The following is a 25,154-nucleotide window of genomic DNA, read 5'->3' as shown; positions in this document are numbered from 1 at the left end:
GCTTACCTAACTTTTCGCCCAGCTCTCCAATTGAAGTTCACTAATCTTGTATTAGGCATACTCGTATTATTACTAACACTATTTGCCGCTTAACTAACTTGCTTCTTTGGTTCTCCATCTTTTGCAGCGCTCAAGGTGAAGCTCATGGTGCGACGTCCACACTCGCAGCTCGTCGAGCAGGGCATCATACCATGTAAGTAGATGGGTCCGAAAAGCAGATTCTATTCCTGCCCCGGGTCACAGCATTTAGCCGCTTAGTCAGATCGATAAAATACACATTAACCTCACTTAGCCGGTTCAGAGCATCTGCTGGCGCCCAATTCATCGGCAGCCAAAAAGGATATGCAAATACTGCCGTCGAACATTTCATTTCAATGGCTTTCAAATTTATGCGCAAGGAAAAGGCGAAACCGAGGAAAAGAATCCTGAAAAATACGCAAATTTACAAACTAATTCAAAGCCCTCAACGCAGCCGAAAGTGAATTTGAATTTATATTATAAATTTGTAGCAATGCTGAGGCGCCAAGAGCCAGGATAACGCTGAGCCAACTTTAGGGCACTGGATCAGAAATACATTTCGTGTATCCAAATAGCAGTAAGAGATTGTCGATGGAGCTAGGAAATGCATTAAATTTATTAGATGTTGATGAGCCGATGAAGTTTTCATATTCCCTTTAACTAGATTTATAAGCGTTATAAGAAGCATCTCTCTTCTTATTAAAACGAGTTTCCTAGTTTAGTTTAGTTAAGTAATTGTGGTTGATTTTAACCTAATGTTTGCATATATTTAACAGCTCTGAAAACCTCGCCCGCTATCCACGAACAATGCAAGCAACTGGAGCGCGCCAAGACGAGCGATATGCTGAAGGCCAAGATCCAGCAGCGACCCAATCGCGAAGACCTCGAGAGGCTTCACATACTCGAGGAGGACGAGTGCCACATCGATCCCAGTCTGGCGGAGAAACAGCGGATGCTGAAGAAGGCTCGCCTGGCGGACCAGCTCAACTCTCAGATCCAACATCGTCCTGGTCCACTGGAGCTGATCAAGAAGAACATCCTGCACACGGAGAAGCCGATCGAGAAGATCGTCAAGGAGGGACTCGTATCCTTCAAGGCAACCAGCGAGGGTCTGCTCACAAGACCCCAGCATCCGCATAGTTATATGACCTTCGATGATGATTCCCTGAGCTCAGAGAGTGATACGAGGCAGACACCGCCGCGTTTGGACGAGGCTATGGTCACCACCTCCAGTTCACCCACCGATGTGCTGCAGGCGGCGGCTGCTTCAGCGGGAATCGTGACCATGGCCTTGACCATGCCCACAGCTGGTCAACTGGTGGTCACCTCACCACAGATTCTTCCCCAGCAGCAGCAACCAAAGGCTGTAGTGGTGCCGGCACCAGTGCCGCCACCTCCGCCGCCGCCACCACCACTGCCCATGACCAGCATCATCAAGGTGAAGCAAGAGACGGCCAATCTGTACGAGGAACTGTGCCAGAGTGTTACCGGTACCACAGCCAGTCCGGTCAACCATCTGTACTCGCCCTGCTCACTGGCCTCCAGTACTTCCATGCTAAGTCCGCTGTCTTCCATCGCCTCTCCGCCACCACCACCGATGACCACTACACGATTGCACCTTGCACCCGTGTCCGTGAAGTCTGATGCTCCCGGGAAGGATAAGAACAGAAAGAAGTCCAAGTCTAAGCCAGTGTCGAAGGCGCGCACCATTAAATTCCACGAGTACAAGGGTCCACCCAGTGCCGCCGGGCAAAAGCAGGATCAAACGCAGCCGGAAGAGACCTCCTACCAGCTGATGTTGGAGCAGCAGAACTGCCTGCTCAAGTTCCTGGAGAACCTCAACAAGAATCAGTCCATCATCCCAGCGCCCAGTGCGCCGGGTGTTATGCTTCCAGCAGCTCCTAGTGCGACCAACAACAGCATCACGGTGACTACGAAGACGGTGCCCGCCTTGGCCTCGCAATCCGCTCCAGCTCCAGCTCCCATCAGCCTGCCCAACACCATATCCATAACGAGCAGTTCAGGAGGAGCTCCACTTAACTTTGGAGATGCCGCCATGTTGACGCCCACGCCGGCGGCCACACCCACACCGCCCACCCTGTCGCTGATTGCGACACCACAGCAACAGTTGCAGCTGCATCAGCAACACCAACAGCTGCACCAGCCAACTCCTGTACAACGTCCACCTCCACTGCCCTCGCCGGCGCTCTCAGTCAGCTCCTCTATTCCACCCAGTCCGGCCACCAGCTATGCCGAATCCACTACCAGTTCCATAACGGACCTGACCCGACTGGAGAAGATGAAGGTCTCTGACTTGAAGCAGCATCTAAAGCGCAGGAACTTGCCCGTGTCCGGTCCCAAGCCGCATCTGATTGAGAGGCTGAAACCGTATCTGCCCCTGGAACCACTAGACAACAATGTAACAACCGCTCCAGCCTCGAACAACAGCAACACCACCACCGAGGTGATCACCATCAGCGATGCCATGGACACGAGCAACTGCGGTTTGTTGGAGCAACCTGCACCAGTGACCATGTTGGTTTCAGATGCAGGAATGGAGCACGAGCAGATGGATGTGGTGCAGCAGCAGATTGATAATACGCATCCGATGACGCTGCAGACCATTCTTCCACCACAACCGCAAACCGCAACCATTATCCTGACCAACGAGGAGTTGCTCAGGGAGCAGCAGCGCAAGATTGACGAACTGCAGAGGCAATTGCAGCGATCGCAGCAGGAGCTGCAGAAGATACGCCAGCGACAACAGCAGCAGCAACATCAGCAGCAGACGGTTACCGCTCAAGTGGTGAATGCATTGCCTACACAGCAGATAACGCTAATCACCACGACATCCAATGGGCCGCAGCAAACGCTAACTGTGATGCCGCAGCAGGTGGAGAAGAATGTGCCCGCCAAAGTGACGGTGAAAGCTACTGGAGGCAACAACAACCATAAGGTAAATGGACTGCATCAACAGGGATCTGCAGCCAAGAAGCCAGCCAGCAGCAACTCGAACAGCAGTAGTAACATTTCCTCATCGAATCCACCGCCAATCAACCAGAAAATGGTGGTCAAGCAGCAGCTGGAGGCGAAAATCCAGAAGCAAAAGGCAGCGGCAGCGGCCGCCGCACAGCAGCAACAACAACAGCAGCAGCAACAGCAGCAGCAGGCACTGCAGCAACAACAGCAGCAGCAACAGCAACAGGTGCGCCTGCTCACGCAAAAGACACAAACTGTATTCATTCCATTCAACAACAACAATCACATAAACAACGCTTCTGCCAAGACAACAACCAAGAAATCCAATGTGCCCGCCAACAATACAAATACAACCAGCACAACCATGATGCAAGCAGCCAAGCCGGCAGCAGTTGCGACAGCAGCCGCCTCGCCAGCCACTCAACACCACAATAACTTGGGCCTGCTGTGGAACGAAGGAAATCAGACCATACTACTGGTGGGTCTGAATGATCAGCACATGACGGCGCACACGCTGGGCAATATCAGCTTAACGGCCACCACCACAACAGCAGCAGCACCGCCAGCGGCTACTCCAGTTGCAGCATCCACAACAGCTCCGCCAAAGAAGATACTGAATGGCCACCAACGCACAAACTCCCTGCCCAGCATTGTCTTTCCCATCGAAACCAAGTCCATCATTACACAGCAGCAGTTGCAACAACTCCAGCAGCAACAGCAGCAGCAGCAACAGCAATTCCAGCCTGTCCAGCAGCCACAGCAGCAGCAACTGAACCATGTGGACATCAAGCCCTCACCAGCACCACCGCCGCAGTACGAAGAAGCCACCAAGCAGCTGGCGGCCAGCAAGGCGGCAGCTTTGAATGGCCTTCTACCGCTGGTCAAGATTAAGGAGGAGCCCGTTCAGTCGCCCGCTCCTGCTGCTGCAGCTCCTCCACCGCAAACAGCTCCTCTGTGCAAACGCAAGACGGCGAGCATTAAGTCCGAACAAGTCAGCGATGTTCTGGACATACTAATCAAGCAGGGTGAACTGCCGGAAAGTGCCGCTCTGGAGCCCATCACACCGCTAACGCCGCTGCCCGAGTTGTCCATGTTCAATGGAGCCACGCCCACCACAGCGGCTGGTGGAGCCAGCATAGTGCCCATGGTGCCCAAGCTGGAGACGCCAGTCACGCCAGTCCAAACCCTCGACATGGCCATGGACACGAATGAGCCGCATGTGGGCTTTGCCAGCAATCAGGCTCCGAATCATGTTTTCATCGAGAGCATAGACATGGCCTCGCCCCTGCAGAACGATTCGAGCGCCATTGATGCCGAGAGTGTGGCCAAGACCTTGGACATTTTCCTGGAGCAGCACCATGCCACACCTCCACCGAGCACACCACCCAAAAGTTGCCACAGCGGTAGCGAGAAGCCCAACAGTCCCGACGCCAAGCTCAATCACTTTGATGAGTACGAGTTGCTGGAGCTTATGTCGCAGCAACTTGAGATGGACATGGGAGATGACTCCAGTGGCTACTGTCACGCCACGGCGGCGAAGAGCAGCAACAACAACGGCAACCTGCGACGCGATCTCAATCCCAGCCTGCAGCCGTCCATCAATGAGCTGCTGGATGCGAGCAGTCCGGACAACGTGCTGCTGAACAACAACCCGGGTGCCGATGTGGACTTCGACGCGGACAGCTTTGTGGCCCAACTGAGTCAGCACGTCACCGGAAATGGCAATAGTCCGGGGGCCAATTGCAACGGATCCATTGAATCCTCGTCGTCCGCGGTGAATAGTCACTTTGGAAGCCACGGCACACCAATGGATTGCGATGATTTCGAGAGCACACTCAACTCTTTTATGCAGGCGGTGACCCAACCACAGGCGGGTCAACACGGCGAATACACGACGTCGACGAGCATGGCCAATGGAACTGGAGGAGGAATGGGCGTGGACAACGGCACCGGTGGGGCAGTGGACGCCTTCAATGCCAGCGGCGATATATTCGATCTGTTCAACATGGATGACTACAAGATGAACTGGGCGGCAGGAGATTTTACAGTCTAGGCGTTTTATGTATTCATATAGCCCTCAAGGAGGCGGGGCAGAATTTTCAGAAGAACTCATCTATATATTTCCCCAACTTTGTTCCGTATCGAGTAAAAACAAAACTCACAATCCAGCGTGGTGCTCACTTATCTGAAAATATTCCTGAAGAATTCGTTTCGAAGAAAGCAAACACACACACACAAAACAAAACAAAACAAATCCTATTTATTTTCTAAATGCATTTAAAACATTTGAACGTCAGTTGAAATTTCGAAACTTTACTATTTCCAAGAAAAACTAAAAAGAATGCCAAAATTGCCGGGAGTTGCACTCCAAAACCATACTTTTGCACCCTTTCCTGTATAAGCAAGAAAAACAAAAACCACAAAAAACAAAAAACAGCCAAAACATTTAGAAAAGCATAACAAGTAAAACTTATCATAAACTATCATTAAAACGTAAGCCTAAAATGTTGTAAAGATCGATAAAGAGAGAAAAGAAAAACAAAAGTACATGTTTCTAATGAAGGTCATTCCAATTTGAGAATAATGCGAGTGAAATCTAACTAACTAAACCGAATGGAAGAATGAATGAGTTGAGTCCAGGATGCGGAGAAGGATCTGCAGAAGAGAAGGGAGAGAAAGCGGCAAGGGAAAGAGAAATTAAGCTAATCAAAAAATCTACAAAAAATCGTAAAAAAAATATATTCTTGTTGTGAGAACGACTTAAGTGAAACACATTCAGTAATTTTGTTTTAAGTTCTATTTAAAATGAAATGAATTAAATTATTTAAAGCCTAGGCAGTGCTTAATTCTAATTTTAAAGCAAAATTAAATGAAATATTTAAAACACAATTTGAGAAGTATTTCCTGCAAGGAAAGAAAAAGCCTTTAAAGTAGTCGAAGCCACAAACCAGTTAAATTAATTTTAAACTCGGATCAATTTCATTTAAAATGTTAGTGAAAATATATATATTCATATTTCTTTTGTTTTGCATTCTTAGGCACAGCGAATTCCGTTACTTAAATTAATTCTAATGAAATTCTATTAAAAACAAATAATTTAGCAACTTCGTAACATAATTAAATCCTGCGGCGTGTACTTAACGCACATTTTGTAACCGTGTCTATCGCAATTCGGAATTGTAATCGTTCATCTTTCGTAAGCACACAAATTCGGCTAAGTGTATTTTGTAAATTGGGAGCATGCCAAGCATTCGGACTTTTATTTGAGTGTAGGGCTCAATAAAATAAATTATACAAATGTAAACGGAGAAAATTAATTGATAAGCAATGGACACATTTCAATAGGAAAGCAGTAGCAAGAAAACCCAATTTAAAATTGCAAAATGTGAGGAACTCAATACACCAATAAATATATTTTTGTATAAGCAAATATATATACTCTACGTTTAGATCTAGTCTAAAATTTTACACATTTCGCCCGCAGAGCAAAAGTTAATCATCACTCAACACTTGTTTACATTTGCAATAATCTGATTTACACTTGGATTGTAAGCTTAAAGTATATTTATCATCGAAGCGCTTTAAGCACAAATGAGAACGTTTCCATTATAACAATTCATATACATTAATTTAAGCAATACGTTTATTGTTAGTATCAAACTTAATTACCATAACTAAGCTTATTGTTTGATTAATTCTAAATTTAATTACCTAAATATCTAATTTAATATGTTGGCTTGAACAATTTTTGTGCGTTGCGTTTAAAAGAGATTTCATTTAAATACAATACAGAATAAACTCAATCACGTCATGAAATGTGTGTACTTTTCTTGCAACAACAGGGATAAGAGTCTATAAAATAATACTACATCAAGTGATATACCGATATACTTATGTACACATAGCTAGATATGTTGAAAAACTTAATGCGTAAATAAAACATTATTAATTTTTCCTAAATTCAGTGGTCAAAGCACTCGGACTTCATTTACTTGCCAAACTGATTAGAGAATCCAAACAAAAACGATGTGGCTCAGAGCCTTATCAAGTTTCAAACTCTGCGGAGCATAATAAATACGCATTTAAGCGCATTACGCCCCAGCGCAAGATAAATTCCACATTAAAATTAAAATCAATGACAGAATAATACGCAATCATAATGATTTCATGGCAGCCACAGCGGCATCAGCAACATCAACAAAACAAGGCTTATCATTAGCCAAAGCGGCCATTCCTTGATTGGCGGCCCACCGCCCACTTTGGGCATTGGGGGCGGGGCCTGGGCCGAATTCGAGTTGAGTTGTTTATTTATAGACCCGAAACGAAATCAGCAAACAATATGACGCAAAATTGCAGCAGCAGCAGCGCCAGCAGTGGCAGCAGTGGCAGCCATGAGTAGCCATGGCAACAATTGTCGGTTATTCCATAGTTGGACGTCTGCCAAGCGTTATGGCTTACAGCTCGAGGACAAGAATGGAGCACTCTGGGCGGTGTGGGGCACAGGACCTCCTGCTGTGCACTGCTGTTTCACACAGATACAATCTGCTTCTGAATATCCTTTGAAAGTGAACCTGACTTTGTCGGTGGATGGAGGTGTAGTCTTTCCTATTTTTCGGACTTTAAGTTAGAATTCTGTTGGCTTTGATTGGAGTAACAATGCGTTTGCATAATTTTAGACCATTTTCTGCATTGCAACAAAACACCTAAGTTTAATTTAAAAAGCTGCAAGGCTCTTTGTCGATTTCCATGGTTTTAAATTTCTAAAATCAAACTGAAGTCAATAATCAGCAACCAAATGCTAATGCGACTATAATTAATCATCGCTTCAACTAGTCCTTTATAAGCCAAACTCCATTCACTGGCTTAATTAAGCACTCAAGTGCCTATTCGCAGAGTTCTGTTGAAGTTAGATAAGCTTAGGTAATCATGCATTGTTTGAAAATTCAATAGCCATTCACCGAAATGTCGGCGAAGGGCTTAAAGTATTTAATACAGAATCGATGGCCAATCCGCATTTTGCCCAATTAAGCTGTGCCATTACATTTAATAACTTGCCTTATATCCATGGCAATTTATGCACCTATTTTGCTGTGTTGTTTTCGGCCATTGTTGCTGGCAGCCACAGCGAAAACAACGGCGTCAACAGTCCACAACAGCTGCAATATGTGCCAGCAACAGTTGCCCAGCACCAGCACCACAAAAAAGCCATCCAGCACCACAGCACCACCGCACCACAGCACCACCCACGCGAATCCACGACCACCCATTGCGAACTAAATTTATACAGCGCTGACTGTAATTTGCGTTATTAAAATGGCGTCAGTTGCTTACCAAAGCGAAAAGTTTCACCACGCCCCCACCATCGTCAGCAGGAGCTTGGTCCTTGGTGCTTCGTCCTGGGCGCTGAGTCCTTGTCACAGGAGCCCTGTGCTGCCGTTTCCACGCTCGTCTAATTGTGTTTGAGCTGTGCTACAAATACGCGACCTCCGATGGCCAGTCGAGTAAATTGAGATTTATTTCTGCGAATTTCGAGTTTAGCTATGACAGAAATAGGTTTATGGCAGGATACCAGCAGGATAGCCAGTCCTGTAATGATGATTGAGGTCTCTAGTTGTAGCTGTCTTTAGTTGTACATCCGTCTGCTAATATTTAAATTGAAGAAAATACAAGATACATTCTTTGTTTAGGTACTCTTAGCAGTAAACGTCTAACCTCTTTATAGTGAAATCCCTTGATCACCTATAGAGGTTTCCTAAACTGTTGTAGCCGAAGCCCGCAGGAGCAATGTGCGTACTTCCCCTTGGCTTTTGCCTTTTGACTTGGCCAACAGCAACAAGTTAGCTTGGCCATCGTCCTCCAGGGCCACTTCCACTTACCCCTGTCAATGGACACCCGCCCTCCCTGTTGGCCCGCCCCATCCATAAGTCAAACTGTTGCTTTCATTCCTCTGGTCTGAACTTTTCACTTCCCTGCCAGCTTTGCGCTGCCACTGATCGATATCAATTGATTGAGCCACGCAGCAGAGGCACACGTTTTTTATGCCATTTGATTAACAAAGGCGAGGAATTTCTAGCGCCTCACAAATTATGACCCACTCGACAGCAATTTCCCGGCGCATTAATCAGAGTTAATTACTTTGTCAAATAAAGCGCTTTGAGCCACAGGAAAGCCAAGCCATTGCCATTGTTCCAGCTGGCTTTGGTGTGAAAATTCAATTAACTTCGCGCTGAAAATAGGCAAAATAGGCAAATACAGCCGAGCCGAAAATCTGTCTGGCAAACTATTTGCATTGAACATTCAAACAAAACGGCCAGGACAACGAGGACGAAAACAAGCCAAACAATGGCAATGGCTGGCACTCGCGATTTTTGCGTCATTTACTCAAGTTTATGCTGAGACCACTTGTCGTCCTCGCAAATTGTTCTAATTAAGAAGACCAAGCTGGCGACGAAGTTGGCCAAAAGGGCGATGAGCGGTTGGAGTGGGCAGGTGGGCGTTCGGGCAGGTAAAATGCCAAATTAAAATCGTAATGAAGCACTTAAGTTGTGTTTTCTTAGACCTTTTCTGATACCCTCACAAAAAGAGTGCTTGGATTTAATCGGTGGTCGGAAATGCTTGGGGATTTTTGGTAAAGAATATATAGAATTCGCAGCTTGGCTCCTCTTTTTCAATGAAAATTTCCTGTTGGCATACTCGTGGGTTCTCCTTTTAATATTGGTTGTTGAATATCATAATTAATAGATTGCTTTTGAAAGGGTATTAGACACTCACAAGTGGACGACATTTTGTATTTGGTGCCCCTTAATTCAGCCATCTTGGTTGCTGGCAAGCGAGGATTTGAGATTCAAGTGGCCCCAGCATTAGCGTCAAGTGCTCGGCTGTCTTCCTTGGGGCTTCCACATAATTAAGTTGTAGCCATTGAAAGTGGGCAAAGGATTATGCTTGGTCCTCGGACCTCTCCTCTTTGGCACTTTTTTCATCCTGGCTGTCGCCATTAATTGAGTGTCATGGCGAATGCAAAATAAGCTTACGCATTTAGTTGGCATAACTGTCGGGGATAAACTGCCAGCTGGTCATCCAACTCCATGACAGTTGCACTTGCAATCGGGCATCGCAAAATAGATTTTTAAGCCAATCTAATGGCAGGCAATTAGCAGGGTTTTTTCTCGTTTCGAACAGATGTAAGCGGGGATAAATCTGAAAGTGAGAGATGTTTGTGGGCTTTGATTCACCCTATGCATAACATGAAGTACAGGGAAAATCCTTAAAGTTAAATGAGTTAATGTATTACTTATTTCCCAAAGGTATCACATTATTAAATTTTTATTAAATTATTTATCAAATTATTAAATGCCTTTAAACTAGAAGTTTGCAGTCTTTAAAGCGTAGCCCTGAAAAGTATGCTACAAATTCTGCATCCCTCCTATGATAGCCTGGTATGCCGGAGTCAGGAGCCTCGTCGAGTGCGGCGGTCCATCTGGTTTTTTAATCGATCCGATCCGCTCCGCTGGTCCGACCCCTGAGGCTCGACAACCGACCTCTGACCTGTCGTACCGCCTGACCGTGGGTCAATATTGGTTTGCTTTACTGCGCTCGGTTTGATTTTGTTTGCTCTTGGCTGCGAGCGTGCGGAGCGAAAACTTTTGCCGCAAGACTCTCACACGCGCAGGATTCTCGGCGAGGATGTGTGCAAATGTCGGGGATATTCCATGGTAAACAAAGGCATTTGCATGAAAATGTTTTACTTTTACTTTGAGTTTTGTGTGTGACGAGCAAACGGAGGGGAAAGCAGCCCAGTGTTTGTCCTGTGCTTTTTTTTTTGTTTTTTATTTTTTTACCCCCAATGTGCACTGCTAATTGAAGCAGGGTGGTCCCTGCAACACCACCACGATGTTAATGCCGCTTGTAAAATGGAAAACTTAATCTGAAAAAATCAATCTGCAATAAAAATAAAATTAAGGCGCGACGGAAGACCCCATAAAAAAGGAAGAGGACACGCCGGAGGCGGAGATGGCGACGGAGGACGCATAAAGAGGAGCCGAGAAAGTTGGACGCACGCAGGACCCTTGGCCAAAGGCAAAAGGTGTGCGTCAGGATTACGCGGCATTTCACCATTTCAGCATTTCGGCATTCGAGCGGCAGTGGCGAGGGTCCAAAGGATATTCATAATTAAATATCTGCAGGCATACAAATTGATAAGCTGGCTGCCAGGTCCCGACCTAAGCCCCAACCCCCCGCCTCCCCACAAGGACGCCTGCCCAGGACTCGAGCCCCCAGACCCTGGCATCTTAATCGACAGACACTGCATACCTTTTTGGGGGCCTGCGAAATCGCCAGTCAACTTCCCGGCCGATGGGACGGGGCTCTCGAACAGGTCCAATCCAAACATCCCCCGATGACTGGCTGGCTAACAGGTAAACACTGGCTACACTCGAAAATAAAGTGATTCGAAATAGTGGAGCAAAAAATGATTAGAAGACAAAGAAATTAAGCCCGAAGAAAGCAAGCCTTAAATTCAGCTTATTTTATAGGTGTGATAATACGAATTCTAGGCATATGGTGTTAATATAATATATATATATATATATTATATTATTATATATAATCAGTAATACTTGATAAAGTTGCAAGATTTTAATTAGATTTTCCAACGTTTTTGGTGATTTTGCCAAGTCTATCCTTGCGCGATTTCTTCTGCAGCATTCTAATGCCGTTCGTCCTTCAACAGGCGCTGCTCCTTTCACACGCAACGCCCCAGCTCTCGTCCTCTTTTTTTTCCCTTTTCCACCTCGCATTGGCACATTTTCCTTTCGCTGCCTCCTCAGCTTTTTTTCGCTGCTTTCCCTCAGCCGCTTTCCACTTTTCTTGGGGCCCATTGAATTTCATTGTGCGCTCAAATTGTTTTGGTATTCAAGCTTAAAGCACGCGACTGCTTCTATGCCTGTGGTCGGCCATCCTGCTGCTTGGCTCCTTGTGCTGCCACTGTGCCTTCTGTTTTCTGTTTTCCTTTTTTTTTCTTTTTGTTGTTGCTGCTGCTGCTGCTGCTGCAGGTCCTGCCAGCGAGTGTGGTGGTGTGCGTGCGATGTTTCCGTCCTCGGCGATGTTCTCTGCCTTCCAGCGTATCCTGTTGCTTGCGAAACGCAACCAGTTGAACATTTCCAGCAGGACTCTCTGGGCCTCGGCTCCGCTCGGCTTTCAATGTCGTCCTCTGGCGCTCTCTGCCGCTCTCGGGCAAGGATTCTTCTCAGCTTGGGCTCTCTCTGTTATTCGGCTGTTGCTTGGCACATGTTTAACGCGCAATTATTTTGGTCCTGTTGCGCTTTTTCCATCGCCTTTGTGCGAGTATGGGTGGCTGGCTGGCTTAGTTTGTATTCAGACAAAGTCAACTTCAAGTTGCTGAAATAACGTAATTAATGCTGTTATTGAGCACTCAGAAATACACTAAGTTTCTGATTTTTAGGGGAGATTTTTAAATCAAGTTTTGTAAATATTTTTTAGCTTAAAAAATGTTTGTTTGTAGATCAATGTTTAATAACTGTAACATATTTTAGATAAGCACAATTGGAGCTATAAAAGTTTTCTTTTTAATATCAATGACTCCACTAATATTACTCATTTTTAAATATTTTCATTTTTAATATTATGAATTTAGCTGCTAAAAAACCCCCCAAATATCCTGATGCCACCATCTCCATGGACATCCACATCGTGATGGCCATCAGCATCAGCATCATGGCCGGGCATGCAACAATTATGAAAAGTCTCCACTCGGGTACGCTTGTCCGCTCGTGTAGACCGAAATCGGCGGCAGGATGGCCGAGTGGATGGATAGAGAGCGCGCACCTTGTGGCAAGTGCGTGGGCGTGAGGGGGCGGGGCATGTGCGAAATGAATTGTGCGACTACGTTCGCAGCTGCCTGCATCCGCATCCAGGGAAATCGCTTAGCTGTTGCTTCGTGTGCCACTCGCAAGGTGGAAATTGATATTACTTTTTAATGCTGGGCCAGCTGGTGGCAGGACTTCCAGTGCGCGACAGGGAGGCGAGTATGCCGAGCTGTGGCCGTGCGACAGAGAGGGCGTGCGAAACGAGAGCGCACCGCGGCGCTTCGGCTCGAAGGACCAAAAGTCTCGTCAGCCAGCCTCGTCACAGTTCGAGTTGAGCCGTCTCGCGAGCAGGACACCAAACGCGGAGGCTGACATATCCTGTGTGGCCAGGAAGTGTGGCTACTTGGGCACCAGGAACCCAGGCTATAGAACCTATAGCTTTTCTAACTTTTCCCGGCCAAGGTGTGCGTGTGCGCGAGTGTGGGTATCCTGGCTGTTGCTGCTGCTCCTACGGTGTTTGCTGTGTGCGTGTGCGTGTGTGTGCGTGTGCGTAGCCGTGTTGTTGGCCAAACAAAAGTCAGAATAAGTGACGAGTAAATTTATAACCGCGCGCTTAACACACGCTACCTGAAAATATACATTTCCCATCAAGTACTACTCTCACTTTAAACCAAAAATTACAAATTGTTTAGACGCGCAGGTGAGTTAAATCCGTGTGTGCCCAAAATGGTTGTTATGAAAGGACTCGTGTGGCAGGCTAGCAAATAGTTTAATTTCCGGTCTGGCCATCAGGCGCACATCCGGTTTCAGTTTTATTTCCGCCTGTGCTCACAGCTCACTCACATGTGCCAGAATATATCTGCCAATTCTTAAATTAATTTCATAGAGACGAATACGAATAGGATTTTTAAACTTCAACTGCCAAGGCTTCGAAAACTTTTCAGAAGCACTTTAAACTGGAATCAAGATAGACACACTTTACTGTTTTACGCAATATAAAATATTAACTGCTTTTTAATGTTTAAGAGTTTATTGCAGTCATTTGAAGAGTGTATAGATATACCATAAAAAACTCCCTAGTACTTGAACATTTTTCAAGACCTTGAGTTGTTACTGCCAGCTTCGCGTTTGCTGGCGAAGTTTTTGCGAAAAGAATAAATGGATTGCAGAAGTCCCCGGTTGAGTTTGATAAAACACCATTACACAAAAGGTATTGATTCCTGGTGGCCCCTCCAACTAATTCCGAACGCATTAACCAGGCTTATGTCTTAGCCCTTGAGGGGGGCTTTGGGAAAAGACGGCGGACAAACACCTCACAGGCTGCAAAATAAAACAACTTAATGAAGCAAGAAATTGAAAACATTATCAAGGCGATTAATTATTGATACTTTGATGTTGCCGGCCCCCGTCTAATTAATTTATAATTAAGTTAAGCATCTGCCCGGAGCCCTCACCTTTTGGATTCACTTGCTCGAGCTTTAAGTTCGGCATGAGAGGATGAGGAGCAACTTTAAGCTGTCTTCAGCACCTGCCTCAGCAATTTCTGCGATTGAGACTTTATGAACGTGACCCGCCTGCCGTATCGATGGCAATCAGATTGCTGGGGTGAGGCTTGGCCAATGCCTGTGCTCCTGGCCAGCCAACTGTCATTACTCTTGGCCCTAATCCCTGCCCGACTTGGTGCCGCTCCACTCGAACGGTTCCCGAGCCCACAGCTGAGCCCCATGCCCTTACACCTGCCATCGCGTCTGGTGGAGGTCTGCTCCAAGGTGCTTTTATTATGCCATTTTAATTTAGATTCCTATCAATCAGTAATAAGCATTGTGTCCACTCGCACAGACAACGAAAAAGCGCTAAAAAGCGCAGAGATATTAGCTATTAGGGTCAGGAGCATTAGCCTAATATCCGCTTGATTTTTATTACAAAAACTTAATTCTATTGGATTTCCACACTGCGCGGGCAAAGTGAAAATGTGACTTAAAGTGAAAGGAGGTCATGCCATTAAATATTACTCATATTTCAGAGCTTGCCAAGTATTTTTCCCATTTGCAGGGTGAAACATCAATGCCATAATTTACAAATTCATTTGATTGTTTTTACAAGCAAGACAATTTGTATTGATATTTCCCACTGTGTTCGCCAAAAGTTTTTATGGCATTCGAAAGGAGTAAACAAAGCTGTTTAGTTTTCCTGTTTTGAGCGGATATGCAAATCAAGCGGCAAAACTCATTTCAGTTTCCCCACAAAATCGCCAACAACAAGAGGACAAGGGAAAAGTTCAAGCAAAAACAACAAAACGCTAGGCGAAACGGATGAAAAAGGGAAAACTCATTCGCATCGTTTGCATAAATTTGCGTCTTATTTTGTTGGCAATTTATATGCGCAGCCGAGTGACACACGCATTTTAATTGAAAGCAAATAAAAGACTCTATAATACATAATATGACAAGCCATAATCCTGACAGCAACAGTTATGCATGCTGACAGCTCCGCAGCGCAGGGAAAATGTGAGGGAAAGCGTGCCGAAAACTGGGTCGGGAAATTCCGGGAAAATGGACAGCAGGCAAATGCCTGACAGGCTGCCCAGCCCGGCGAGCCTAATGACATTTAAAACAACTGAACGATGGCCAGTTAGCTCGCTTTTCCCCATGTGTGTGTGTGTGCCCGTCGAAATGGATTCATTAATGTCGTCTGCAAAGTCAAAGTGTTTAAAATGTTCAACACGCTCGGGGAGCACATCCTTGTATCCTTGGCCCATCAGGTACACCCACACACACATACGCACGTGTGCAGCCCCAGGATGCCCGCAAAAGGATTAGGCCCTCTGTTTTGGCCCTGCCTAGCAGCCATGGCTTACTCGGGCTACGCTTTAATCAAAGGCAAAAATTAATTAACTTTGCGCCGAGGATTCCAGACTCATCTCTGCACCGCGTGTGTTGTCGTGTGGCGAATAATGAACGATTCCCGGACTCCCGGATGGCGAGATGCAAAATACCAAATTGCCGCTTCATTTGCACAACAATTTTTAATAAAGCGGCAGCAAAGTGAGCGAATTTTTTCCCCTCGTCGGCTTTTGACCGCGTTTTCCCGACGTAAACAAGCAAAGGACCCCAAAAAATAAAAATGTAAAAAAATAAACTGCGGGCCAAAGATAAAAAACGCGTAAACAAATAACCGACATAAAGCGCATAAAGTGAATGATGCTGGCCACAGGAGCAAATATTTGTTTTACATTTTTAAATAAGTCGCTCACATTTGTTGTACTCGGCCTTATGCCGACAACCAATTTGATATATACACATAAAAAACGGATGCCGCGTAAAAAATTCCGTTTATTTACATGGTTTTTATCTGCTTTAATTCTCTTGCTCAAAACATTCAGCTCTTTGGGATATTAATAAAAACATACCATTGAATTTATGAGGTAACTAAAAAATTCCCCATTGACTTTCTACCTTCTGTGCCAAGACTTATATGAATGTACCCATTGAAATATCAGCACACTTGGACCATGCTGTACTTAAGAGTTTTTTCTGAGACACGTATTTCCTTTTCAATCTGCCAAACATTTGTAGTTTCCAAATCAAAGATGTCCAACTTTTTTGTCGAGCAACATTGCCTGCAGTGCGGAATTCGTCTAATTGAATTTCGTTGGCATGTCCACTCATCACGGATGAAACTCAGGAGGCTGTTCCCCCTTTTTGCTCCCTTTTCCTAGTTACGCATGCAAAAATGTGCAAAGTGAGGACTTACGCAAAAAATCGAGAGCTTCTAAGTGGAAGGAATATGGAAGGATATGGGCGCTGGGGTGGGAAAATGCCGCCCTACTCTCATTTTCCAGCTTTTCCTGCTCGCTGGAGGCTGTCGTGCTGTGGAAATCGCTGCGTTCACTTGTCGTTTGCACGCTCCTCTATTTACTTTCTGCGGCTCGGCGAATTCCCAATTAAAATGTTTACCCACAGTTCTGGGAAGTAGGTAGTTTGGAGCAGCTCTTGTTCGCTGGTAATTTGCATACGTGGATGCGTGACTGTGTCCCGAAACACAATTTCTCGTTGCGGCCCCATGAAAAACAACTATTCGACTCGTCGTGGGTGAAAAAAGTGTTGGCTGGCAGAAATAAATTACACTTTTTCACTCGATTTTAATCCGGGAAATGCTGAATTTTTCCCCGAAATACAGCGAATATTGAGTGCATTAAAGAGAGCTTTGAAGTAAATTACTTTTATGTCTTGCACTTTTGCGTAGGTTTTTAAAATCTGATTTTAGTTCTGGAAATTATACAATAATTTATTTGTATACCACAAAAAAGCCTTGAAAATAACATAATTCATCTGTCTTATTTTTATTTGACATTCTAATTAAGATATTTGTGCCAGGATGCTAGCAAAATACAGGGGGATTTTGCCCACTCGTCCTAACTTGGCCAAATCGCCGCCACAGGGACAGTGACAAAATGCTACAAATTCTACAATTTCCCTGTGCCATTTAAGCTCTTCTTCGGGAGCTGCGTTGTCCGCCGGCTGTTGGCGTTGCCATTACCGTAACGCGGACTATCTGTAATATCCGGGCGCCCACAAGAAGTGAGAAGTGAGGGGGAGTCGGGGCTTGGGAGCTGGGAATAGGATACCTAGGATATATAGGCTAGCCACGCAGAGAGTGACAGAAGGTAGATAACGAAGGCACTGCGCTACTTGGCCGCCCTGTGTTTACATTTTGTTAAACGCGACCCTGACCCGCTTCCAGCTCAGCCCTCGATGTCCTACTCCTCCTCCATCTCCTGCTCCTCCGAGTCCTTTCCCAGTCCCTTTTCCCAACGTGTAATCGCTCAAAGCAGCTGATAATGGCTCCGCTGGCTGCTGACGCCCCCCAAATCCTCCCAGAATAACAACACTTGGAAAAAAACATGTTTAAAATGTTTGTTTCTTTTTAATTAATAGAAGGTAACAGCTAGTAACAGTTTAGTAAGTTTTTATTTTGATGAAACTGCTTGTACTTTCATTAGTTCTTTGATTTCCTCATACTTTCTGGTTGAAAATAAATACATGTTTCCTCTTCGACCAGCTTTGGTGCACTTTCCATGCGAATATATTGCATTCTTTGGTGCTTGTAATGAATGAAAGCACCTCTTTTTGCTTGTGCACGGTAGGCAAACAGAATTTGCCGCATTATTTGGCCGTTCTAGCTCTGAGCTCTGCGCCAAATTGACATTTTATGCCCTTTGTGCGGGTGGAGACGAGTGGATTTTCCTACTGGATGGAAATGGGAGTGGGCTGGCCTAATGAAATATTTGAGCCAGCTAAGAGTCGTGTTATGAGCGCAGCTTACGCTCTGTGCTTTGATTAATGTAATTGGCGCCCAAGGGTCACGGTTACAGGGGAGCTTGACACTTTGAACTGGCCGCACAGGCTGAACTCGCTAAACTGGCTGAGTTGGCTGAGTTGGCCCTGTTGTGTACTCGAGATGATTAATGCATGTGCCCATCCAGCGGGCAACAGGCGCTGAGCTCAAAGTCCAACAGAAAAGGTAAGGCCCTGAGTTGGCCTAACTGAAAATCGAAAGTAATTTTACAGAAATGCAAAAGTTTGCGAGCGGAACCGAGAAACCTTGGGCCAGCGAGCTGTTTACCAGAAGTTTTAGGCAAATTTGCCTTATTTTTTGCCCGTTTTTTTCAATCTTTTTTTTGGGCTGACATAAAACGATATCGCTACAATGCAATGTGGAAACCGAGCGCCGAGCAACAGTTTGGCGAAAAGTTGGCACAAACATTTATCAAACGAGCTAAGCAAAACTTTTCGACCCCCGAAAAGCGCTGTAAAAACGGAAAGGGGCCAAAAACTATTTGCGGTTTGTTGACAATAAAATACCCTTTATGGCTAAGTCATTTACTGTGCAGACATTCTGGACTCTGCTGCGGTTGCTGGGTCTTATTATTGCATAAATATTCCCCTCCATTTGGCGCTCATCTCTCGTCCAAGACTTTAACTTCCTTATCGAAATGTATTCAATTTAGTTTGATTGCCTCAGCTCAACCTTCGCAGGGTATTAGTATCGCATCCCCAAGTTGGCGCAACATTTTCTGTTTTTTTTTTGTTTGCTGGGTGTTCTGTACGTAGTCGACATTTTTTCGCTTTGTTGTTCCTGGTTTCGTGGCTGTGGCTCCTGCGGTTTTGTGGGTATCCTTGTGCCGCGATGTTGCCACAGCTCATGTGCAGGACGCAAATTACAAGGCGGTTGTGCCCGTTGTGCCGGTTGGGCGATTGCCGCTCCCAGAAACAGCGAAAAGGATTGACAGTTATTAAAAATGAAACGAGGCAATTACGTTCTGGTTTCGCTGCCAGTTGTTTTTGAGGAGTGTTTTTCTGGCATGTTTAACGGGCGCTTACATTTGCATACTTCTCGGTCTCGGTCTATATGGGTGCTTTAATGTGAGGGTGAGCCAAAGGACTCTCGGGACTATCAAATTGGTAGGTCTTCACTAGCTGTTTTCAGTGTTTGAATGTTTAAAAAGGATGTTTGATATTTATAGGACCCCCTGTCGTATGCGTAATATTATCTTTTCCAAAAAGATGCTAGATATTAGAAGGCACTTATCGACAGCACATAAAAGAGGTGTCTAAACTTAGGGAACTCAATTCCAGGCTTTAAACGTCTGGCTGCCAAAGTGCCCTACGTGTGGCAGCCTCCCAATTTGAAAGGATTTCCCCAGTGTTTCCTTTGTTTGTTTGTCTGAGTGCGAGTTTATTTTGCTTTTGCTTGTGTTTGTGTTTGTTTGCGTGGCCGTGCATATGCTGATTGGTGGCAAGCCTTCGTCTTATCGCCGGGCCTTAAAATTGGCAAAGCCAAACGGCAAAACTCGAAACTTTTCACTTTGGCTGCGGCGCTTGGCCATAAATCAAATATGTGTTTAAATTTAGCTCGTTACTTGTTTTCTTTTTTTTTTTTTGCTTTTCGTTTGGCTCATTTTTCATGGCGCAGCAGCATTTTTGTGGCGCATTAAGCGCCGTTTTGCCAAATTCCGGCCGCCCCATGCCCGGGAAATTGAATTCCGTATTTCGCTTTTGCCGCAGACTTTAGTTCGCTTTATGTGCAGTCATTGCTGTTGGCCAAATCCCAGGCGTGTGCTTAGCCAGAAAATGAATGAAAACGACAACGACGACCAGGACGAGAACGAAAACGAGAAGCATATTAAGCGCGGGGTCGGCTGACTGGCCATATGCCAACGTCTGTTTGGGCCACTCCCCTTACACGCATATAGTGGGCCAATTAAATCGAGGATTGGGGTGTGTAACTCGACCGACTGTTGCTCCTGGCGGCCCTAAAACAGAGAGAGAAATGCGTTTCAAAACTACTCAAAATTGCAGGCTAGAAAGGATACAGCAAAAGAGGCTGCCTTTAATCTCAAAACCAAAGTAGAAAACTCTATAACTCTTATTACTACCTGTTCTTTAATCACGTGAGTTCTGTAGATACTTCCATCTAAGGGTTATGTTTTCAACTTAAACTTTCTTTCCTCTTAGAAGATGCTTTAAAAGATGCATTAAAAGTTCAAGTCAAAATCTTAACTTAAAACAGCCATCTTTAAATTGCTCCGTTCAAGAAAGCTATCCCCGATTTTAAGTTAGCCTTTTTGCCCACAGTGAAGTTGCTCAACTTACACTTCCGCAGATAGCGAAAAACTGAAAACTTTGCATAATAATGAGCAGTTTATTTGCCATCCCGTGTGCATGTGTGTGTGCGAGTGCTATTGCGATTGTGTGAGTGGTTTCCGGTTACAAGGTCCTGGCTTGTTCGTTTCCCCATTTCCCTGGCCACCCACAACAAACGAAGCCGAATTCAAAGGCCCGAAAAACTTGGCCGGATTCTCGTGTTTTTCTTCCATTTGCTGCAGAAATTGTTTCGTTGCTTTGCTAGCTGCGCCGCTTTGATCAGATTAGTCCTTTTTTTTTTGTACTCCCGAGGAAAAAAGGGAATAAATCATTTTCCTGGAGGCCATTGATTTAATGAGCTGCACCTGAAGTTCGGCTTAAAGTGTTGGGGCTGCTGAGCGTGGTTGGATGGTTGAAAACAAATGTTTGGTTTCGTTCTAACAACTTTCGTTTGTTTTTGCCCATGTGTGTGTGTGTGTGTGTGTGTGTGTGCTGTGTTTTCCAAGTGGCTCTGTTTGCCATGCACTTTGTCTGCTGTCCGAGGAACTTGCACAGCAGGATGTTTGCCGAGGTCTCTTCGGTATGTGTATGCGTATGTGTATGTGGTAAAGGCACCGCACCACCCATCCACAAACCACCCACAAACCACCCGCAAAGTAGCCACCATGCACAGACACAAGCACAGCAGGCGGTGCTCCGCTGCTGCCAAACAAAAACGCACATCAAATTTGCATAATTTTGCGCAAAGTAACGTTTTGCACAAACAGAGGGCACCACATTCGCATTTAACCACCCGAAAAGCATATCCTTCCTTCTGCCCTCCTCTCTGCCAGCAAAAATCCCAGCAACAGGCAGTTCCCAGCAGTTCCAAAGTGCGTGTAACTTGTGGAGCGCATTAGTTGCTGGATTTTATGACCCATTTTGCATTTAACATGTGCCAAGCACGGAAATCACTTCCTCAGCCCACCGAGCTGAGGTCCTTGGACTAATTAAAAATACACCACCACCACCATCACCATCACCATCCTGATTGACTGCTCCTGTCAACTTATTAAGTCAGAAATGTGTGGCAGCGACGCCCACGCAGCTCACACTTTTCGAGTGAATTATTAGCATTTCTAAAAATACCGCGGCGAGCTGCGTGGGAAAGTGAAGCTTGTCAGATTTACTCGGCGCAATTTTTCCGGCTTTCTGGGTCAAAGGTTGGACTGTTTCTGCAAACGAGATGCCTTCTCAGCTCGCCACATTGTGAAAAGTTGAATACAAATCTGATTACACGGCATCTTAAGAGAAAGCGCCAAAGATGCCAGATTTTAATTACACTTCAGTTTGTGAATTGGATTTGTGGTGTGTGTGTTAAATACAGCATAAAATAATCCACACACAGTTGCAATTTCAATTAATTCACTTGGTCCACAGCCTTATTAATACAGCTTATTCTGCGCGTAAAAGTTAAGTTTTAAGAAACACTAATCCCAGGTGGTGTAAAAAATCTTTGCCAAGGTCAAACCAAACCGAGAAATGGCATTCAGCGGCAGATTCCTAAAGACGCCTTTGAAATATAGTAAATATAGTAAGCTTCCTACAAAACACACAATTCCAGTGCGGACGCTGTAAATAAAATACTTGAGGTGCGTCTAGCCCTCGTGACCTTAGGCATACAAATGTGGCTATATGCGGACATATCCTTTTGTATTTTGATTTTGTGTAAGCATCCCAGCAGTCGAGTTGCCTTGACATTGAGTGGCGCGCCAAATGTTAATGATGTGGCCTTAGCTGCACTTGTTGATCCCCCCGGGCTGCGTTGGCCACACTGGCAGCCTCACTGCCACACCCACTCCCACTGTGAATGTGAATGTTAATATGAATGGCAATGGTTGGGGGCCCCGGTGAATGTGAATGCGAATGTGAATCGTTTGCGGTATCCGTGCCATCCGGGCACTTTGCGCCCCGGCAATCCGTATTGATTATTGCGTTTATGGCTGCCAACTGGAGCATAAAGGCGAAATCAAACACACAGTGCACAGTACACATGTATCCTGGCTGCGGGGATCTAAGGTCCTGGCATTGTGGCTCGCACCAAGTGCAAACACAAATACTAGTTCGCCCGAGTCGTAGCAGGTCGCAGCTGTCTTTGATAGCAGGTAAATCAATATTTTCCAATATAAACGCATGAAGGCAATATGTTTTTTTGTGTCTCTGGGCGAAAATCCCATGCCACACAAAGGCAGCTCAAAGACTCCCGCATGCAAATCAAAGCCTTTTCCCTTTTATTGTAAATAGGGAGAGAAAATTGGAGAGGAAAGGGCACACGCTTGAGAAAAATTCTCCCAAATAAAAGTATTTTCTTACTGAGAAAAAATCACTATTATTTTCTTGTTAGTTAGTTATTTTGTAAAATTTTCTTTTGGTACTTTAAATATTTCTAAGGTACAGAAAATATTCTGAATAGCTGCTTTAATTTCAATCTGAGCTCTTATTTTACATCCTACATCTGAATTGGAATTTCTGAAATAAAGAAAAACGCATTGTGAGCTGATTTACATGGCAATGGCAAAAATCATCAACGAATATTAGATTTTTTGATATTGATTGCCACAAACTCTCGTCTCTATTGATGTGCCTGAAAATCCCCACTCAAGGACTATTCAATTTTGCTATCTGATTGCCAGGAACGTCTAGTTTTCTCAGAATACGTCCTCTTGAGATAAATTCCACTAGTTTACGTTTCGACGCCACTATGTGTTGCAACGCTGGCTTTTCCCGGAAAATCAACTGGAGTTGAAGGAAAAACATTTCCCAGAACCGGAAGTGCGGAGAAGCGCCATTGGGGCACTTTAATGCGCTCATTAGGCAGCAGCTGCAGCAAGTGGCAGCTTAAAATGATATTTATATAAATGCCTTCTGCCGGCTGCTGGCAGAGGGATAATGCGACTCCTGGACGCACCCCTTTCCGTTGGGCGGAATATAAATTAGGGGTCTAATGGCTGCGATGGCTGGCATGCCAATGGGTGGGTGTCTCCTCCACTCCTCCAGCCGGAGACAGGCACGGAAAAAACCACGTAGCAGCATTGTCAGTTTTCCGCTGCAATGGCGTGCTGCATCTTATGGGCTGCTTATTAAGGTACTGGCATTTTCCATTACAAGTTGAGTGGTGCCTCTGCTGGTTGGTGGTTGGAGCAGCTGTCATTTGGCATGCCTCGCTGCATTCTGGCCACTTGCCTTGCTGGCTAGCCTCCTTGCCCCGCCAATATTATTATTTATTTCGAGGTGAGCAGGGGGGATGGGAGGTGGAGGCAATATGATCTAGGACTACGCCTTGAGTAAACATTATTAAAATTGCCAGCGTTGCTGGGAAATCCTAAAATAACCATAGCACCCATAGCCAGAACGTCGAGTGTCGAGAGGAATGGAAATAGTCGTTTTCATGTGGGGAAAAGGGCCCTGAAAAATGGCTGGCATCATGGCAGCCAAGGTTATCATTATTGCTATGCTAAAGTGGACACACACACACACGGCTATGGGATATGGGATATGGTATATAGCATACTATATAGCACATAGTGTGCACAACTTGTTGCTCCGGTCTCTTTATCCCTGTCGTGCGCGCTGATTATCCTGTTTTCTTTCTCCCTTCGGGTTTATTAGAAAGCTGTCAGCAAGTCTCCGCATGCTCCGGCGCACACTTGACATTTATTTATGCAAAAATGTGAAATCATTTGTGAAACTTGCCGTCAACGCACAGCATCCACATTCACATACACAAATACACACATACACCTACACATAGAGGTCGCCTTTCACCCACAAAGGCCAGCAAAAGGGACTCGATTGCGAAAGGATCCACGCCTCGTTGAATGTTGCCTACAAGTCAGTGGTGGACCGTAGAAAAAAGTGCGGCCCATGAATCAAGTGTTTTTTGTCTGCCATTCTCGTGCTCGCCAGGCTAAAACGTCGCCTAAAAAAGTGAATGTCGCTCCACAAGTGAATGGCTTCTATTTTCTTTTCGCCTTTTTTCATTTCCCACTTTGAGCTTTTCCTGCTCGAAAAGAGTGGCTGCTAATAACTGATGATTGGATAACAACTGGGCTAAGCTCCCGCTGCCCAAAGCAATTTCTAGGATTTTATTAATTTAATGCCATAAGCAAACTAAATATTATTTACAATTTGTGGGTTTTCTTCTGTACTTTTATCCTACAGCAAGATTTGATTGATTTCCTTGCAAATTGGCAGCACTTGTTTGCTCGACCAGTGCTGCCAAGTTAGGCTACAAAGCAGATATGCTTACTAATTCATATTTTGACCCATAAAATTGCAAAGCAACTCGAGTTTGTATCGGTCAAGAGCTGAACAAAAGTACCAGTTCTCATGTAATCTCCAGAGGCTTTAAAACAAAGCAATATAAAATTTAATTTTGCTTCTCATTGTGATTTGTGTTGTAAAATATTTTATGACACCTAAGCACCACAACTTTTGTGCAGCCCCTAGTGATTTTGCGTACAAGTCATTCATCTCAAGCCCAGCCACTTGAAAACAAGCCATTAAGACAAGGAGAAGCCATGAATCGTAAGAATGGAAAAAAGACTTCACGCCTGATTGTATTCGTATCCTTGGAGCCTGAACGCTCACCCCCCGCATCTGGAACTAATTTCTTTTGTCGCATTCAAATCAAAGGCACACGTGTGTC

General features: G+C 45.2%; 2 protein-coding genes across 3 annotated transcripts in view; both read left to right on the top strand.

Moving 5' to 3' along the window:
• LOC122615508 (myocardin-related transcription factor B) overlaps window positions 1-6,840 on the top strand; it is a 41,577-nt gene extending 34,737 nt beyond the window's left edge. The window contains exons 4-5 of the mRNA XM_043790442.1: window positions 128-193; window positions 795-6,840. Coding sequence (XP_043646377.1) covers window positions 128-193; window positions 795-5,050 — 4,322 coding nt within the window. The 3' untranslated portion in view covers window positions 5,051-6,840. The remainder of the gene's footprint in view (window positions 1-127; window positions 194-794) is intronic.
• Window positions 6,841-13,166: 6,326 nt separating this feature from the next.
• The window catches only part of LOC122617081 (regulating synaptic membrane exocytosis protein 1), a 56,276-nt gene continuing 44,288 nt past the window's right edge, over window positions 13,167-25,154 (top strand). For both annotated transcript variants that reach the window (XR_006325936.1, XM_043792767.1), the window contains exon 1: window positions 13,167-13,521. The gene's annotated coding sequence lies outside the window, so the exon portion shown is untranslated. The remainder of the gene's footprint in view (window positions 13,522-25,154) is intronic.

This window comes from Drosophila teissieri, chromosome 3L (assembly GCF_016746235.2).
Source record: "Drosophila teissieri strain GT53w chromosome 3L, Prin_Dtei_1.1, whole genome shotgun sequence".
NCBI lineage: Eukaryota > Metazoa > Arthropoda > Insecta > Diptera > Drosophilidae > Drosophila > Drosophila teissieri.
The sequence above is the reverse complement of the archived record's forward strand: the minus strand, read 5'-3'. Positions and strand labels throughout refer to the sequence as shown.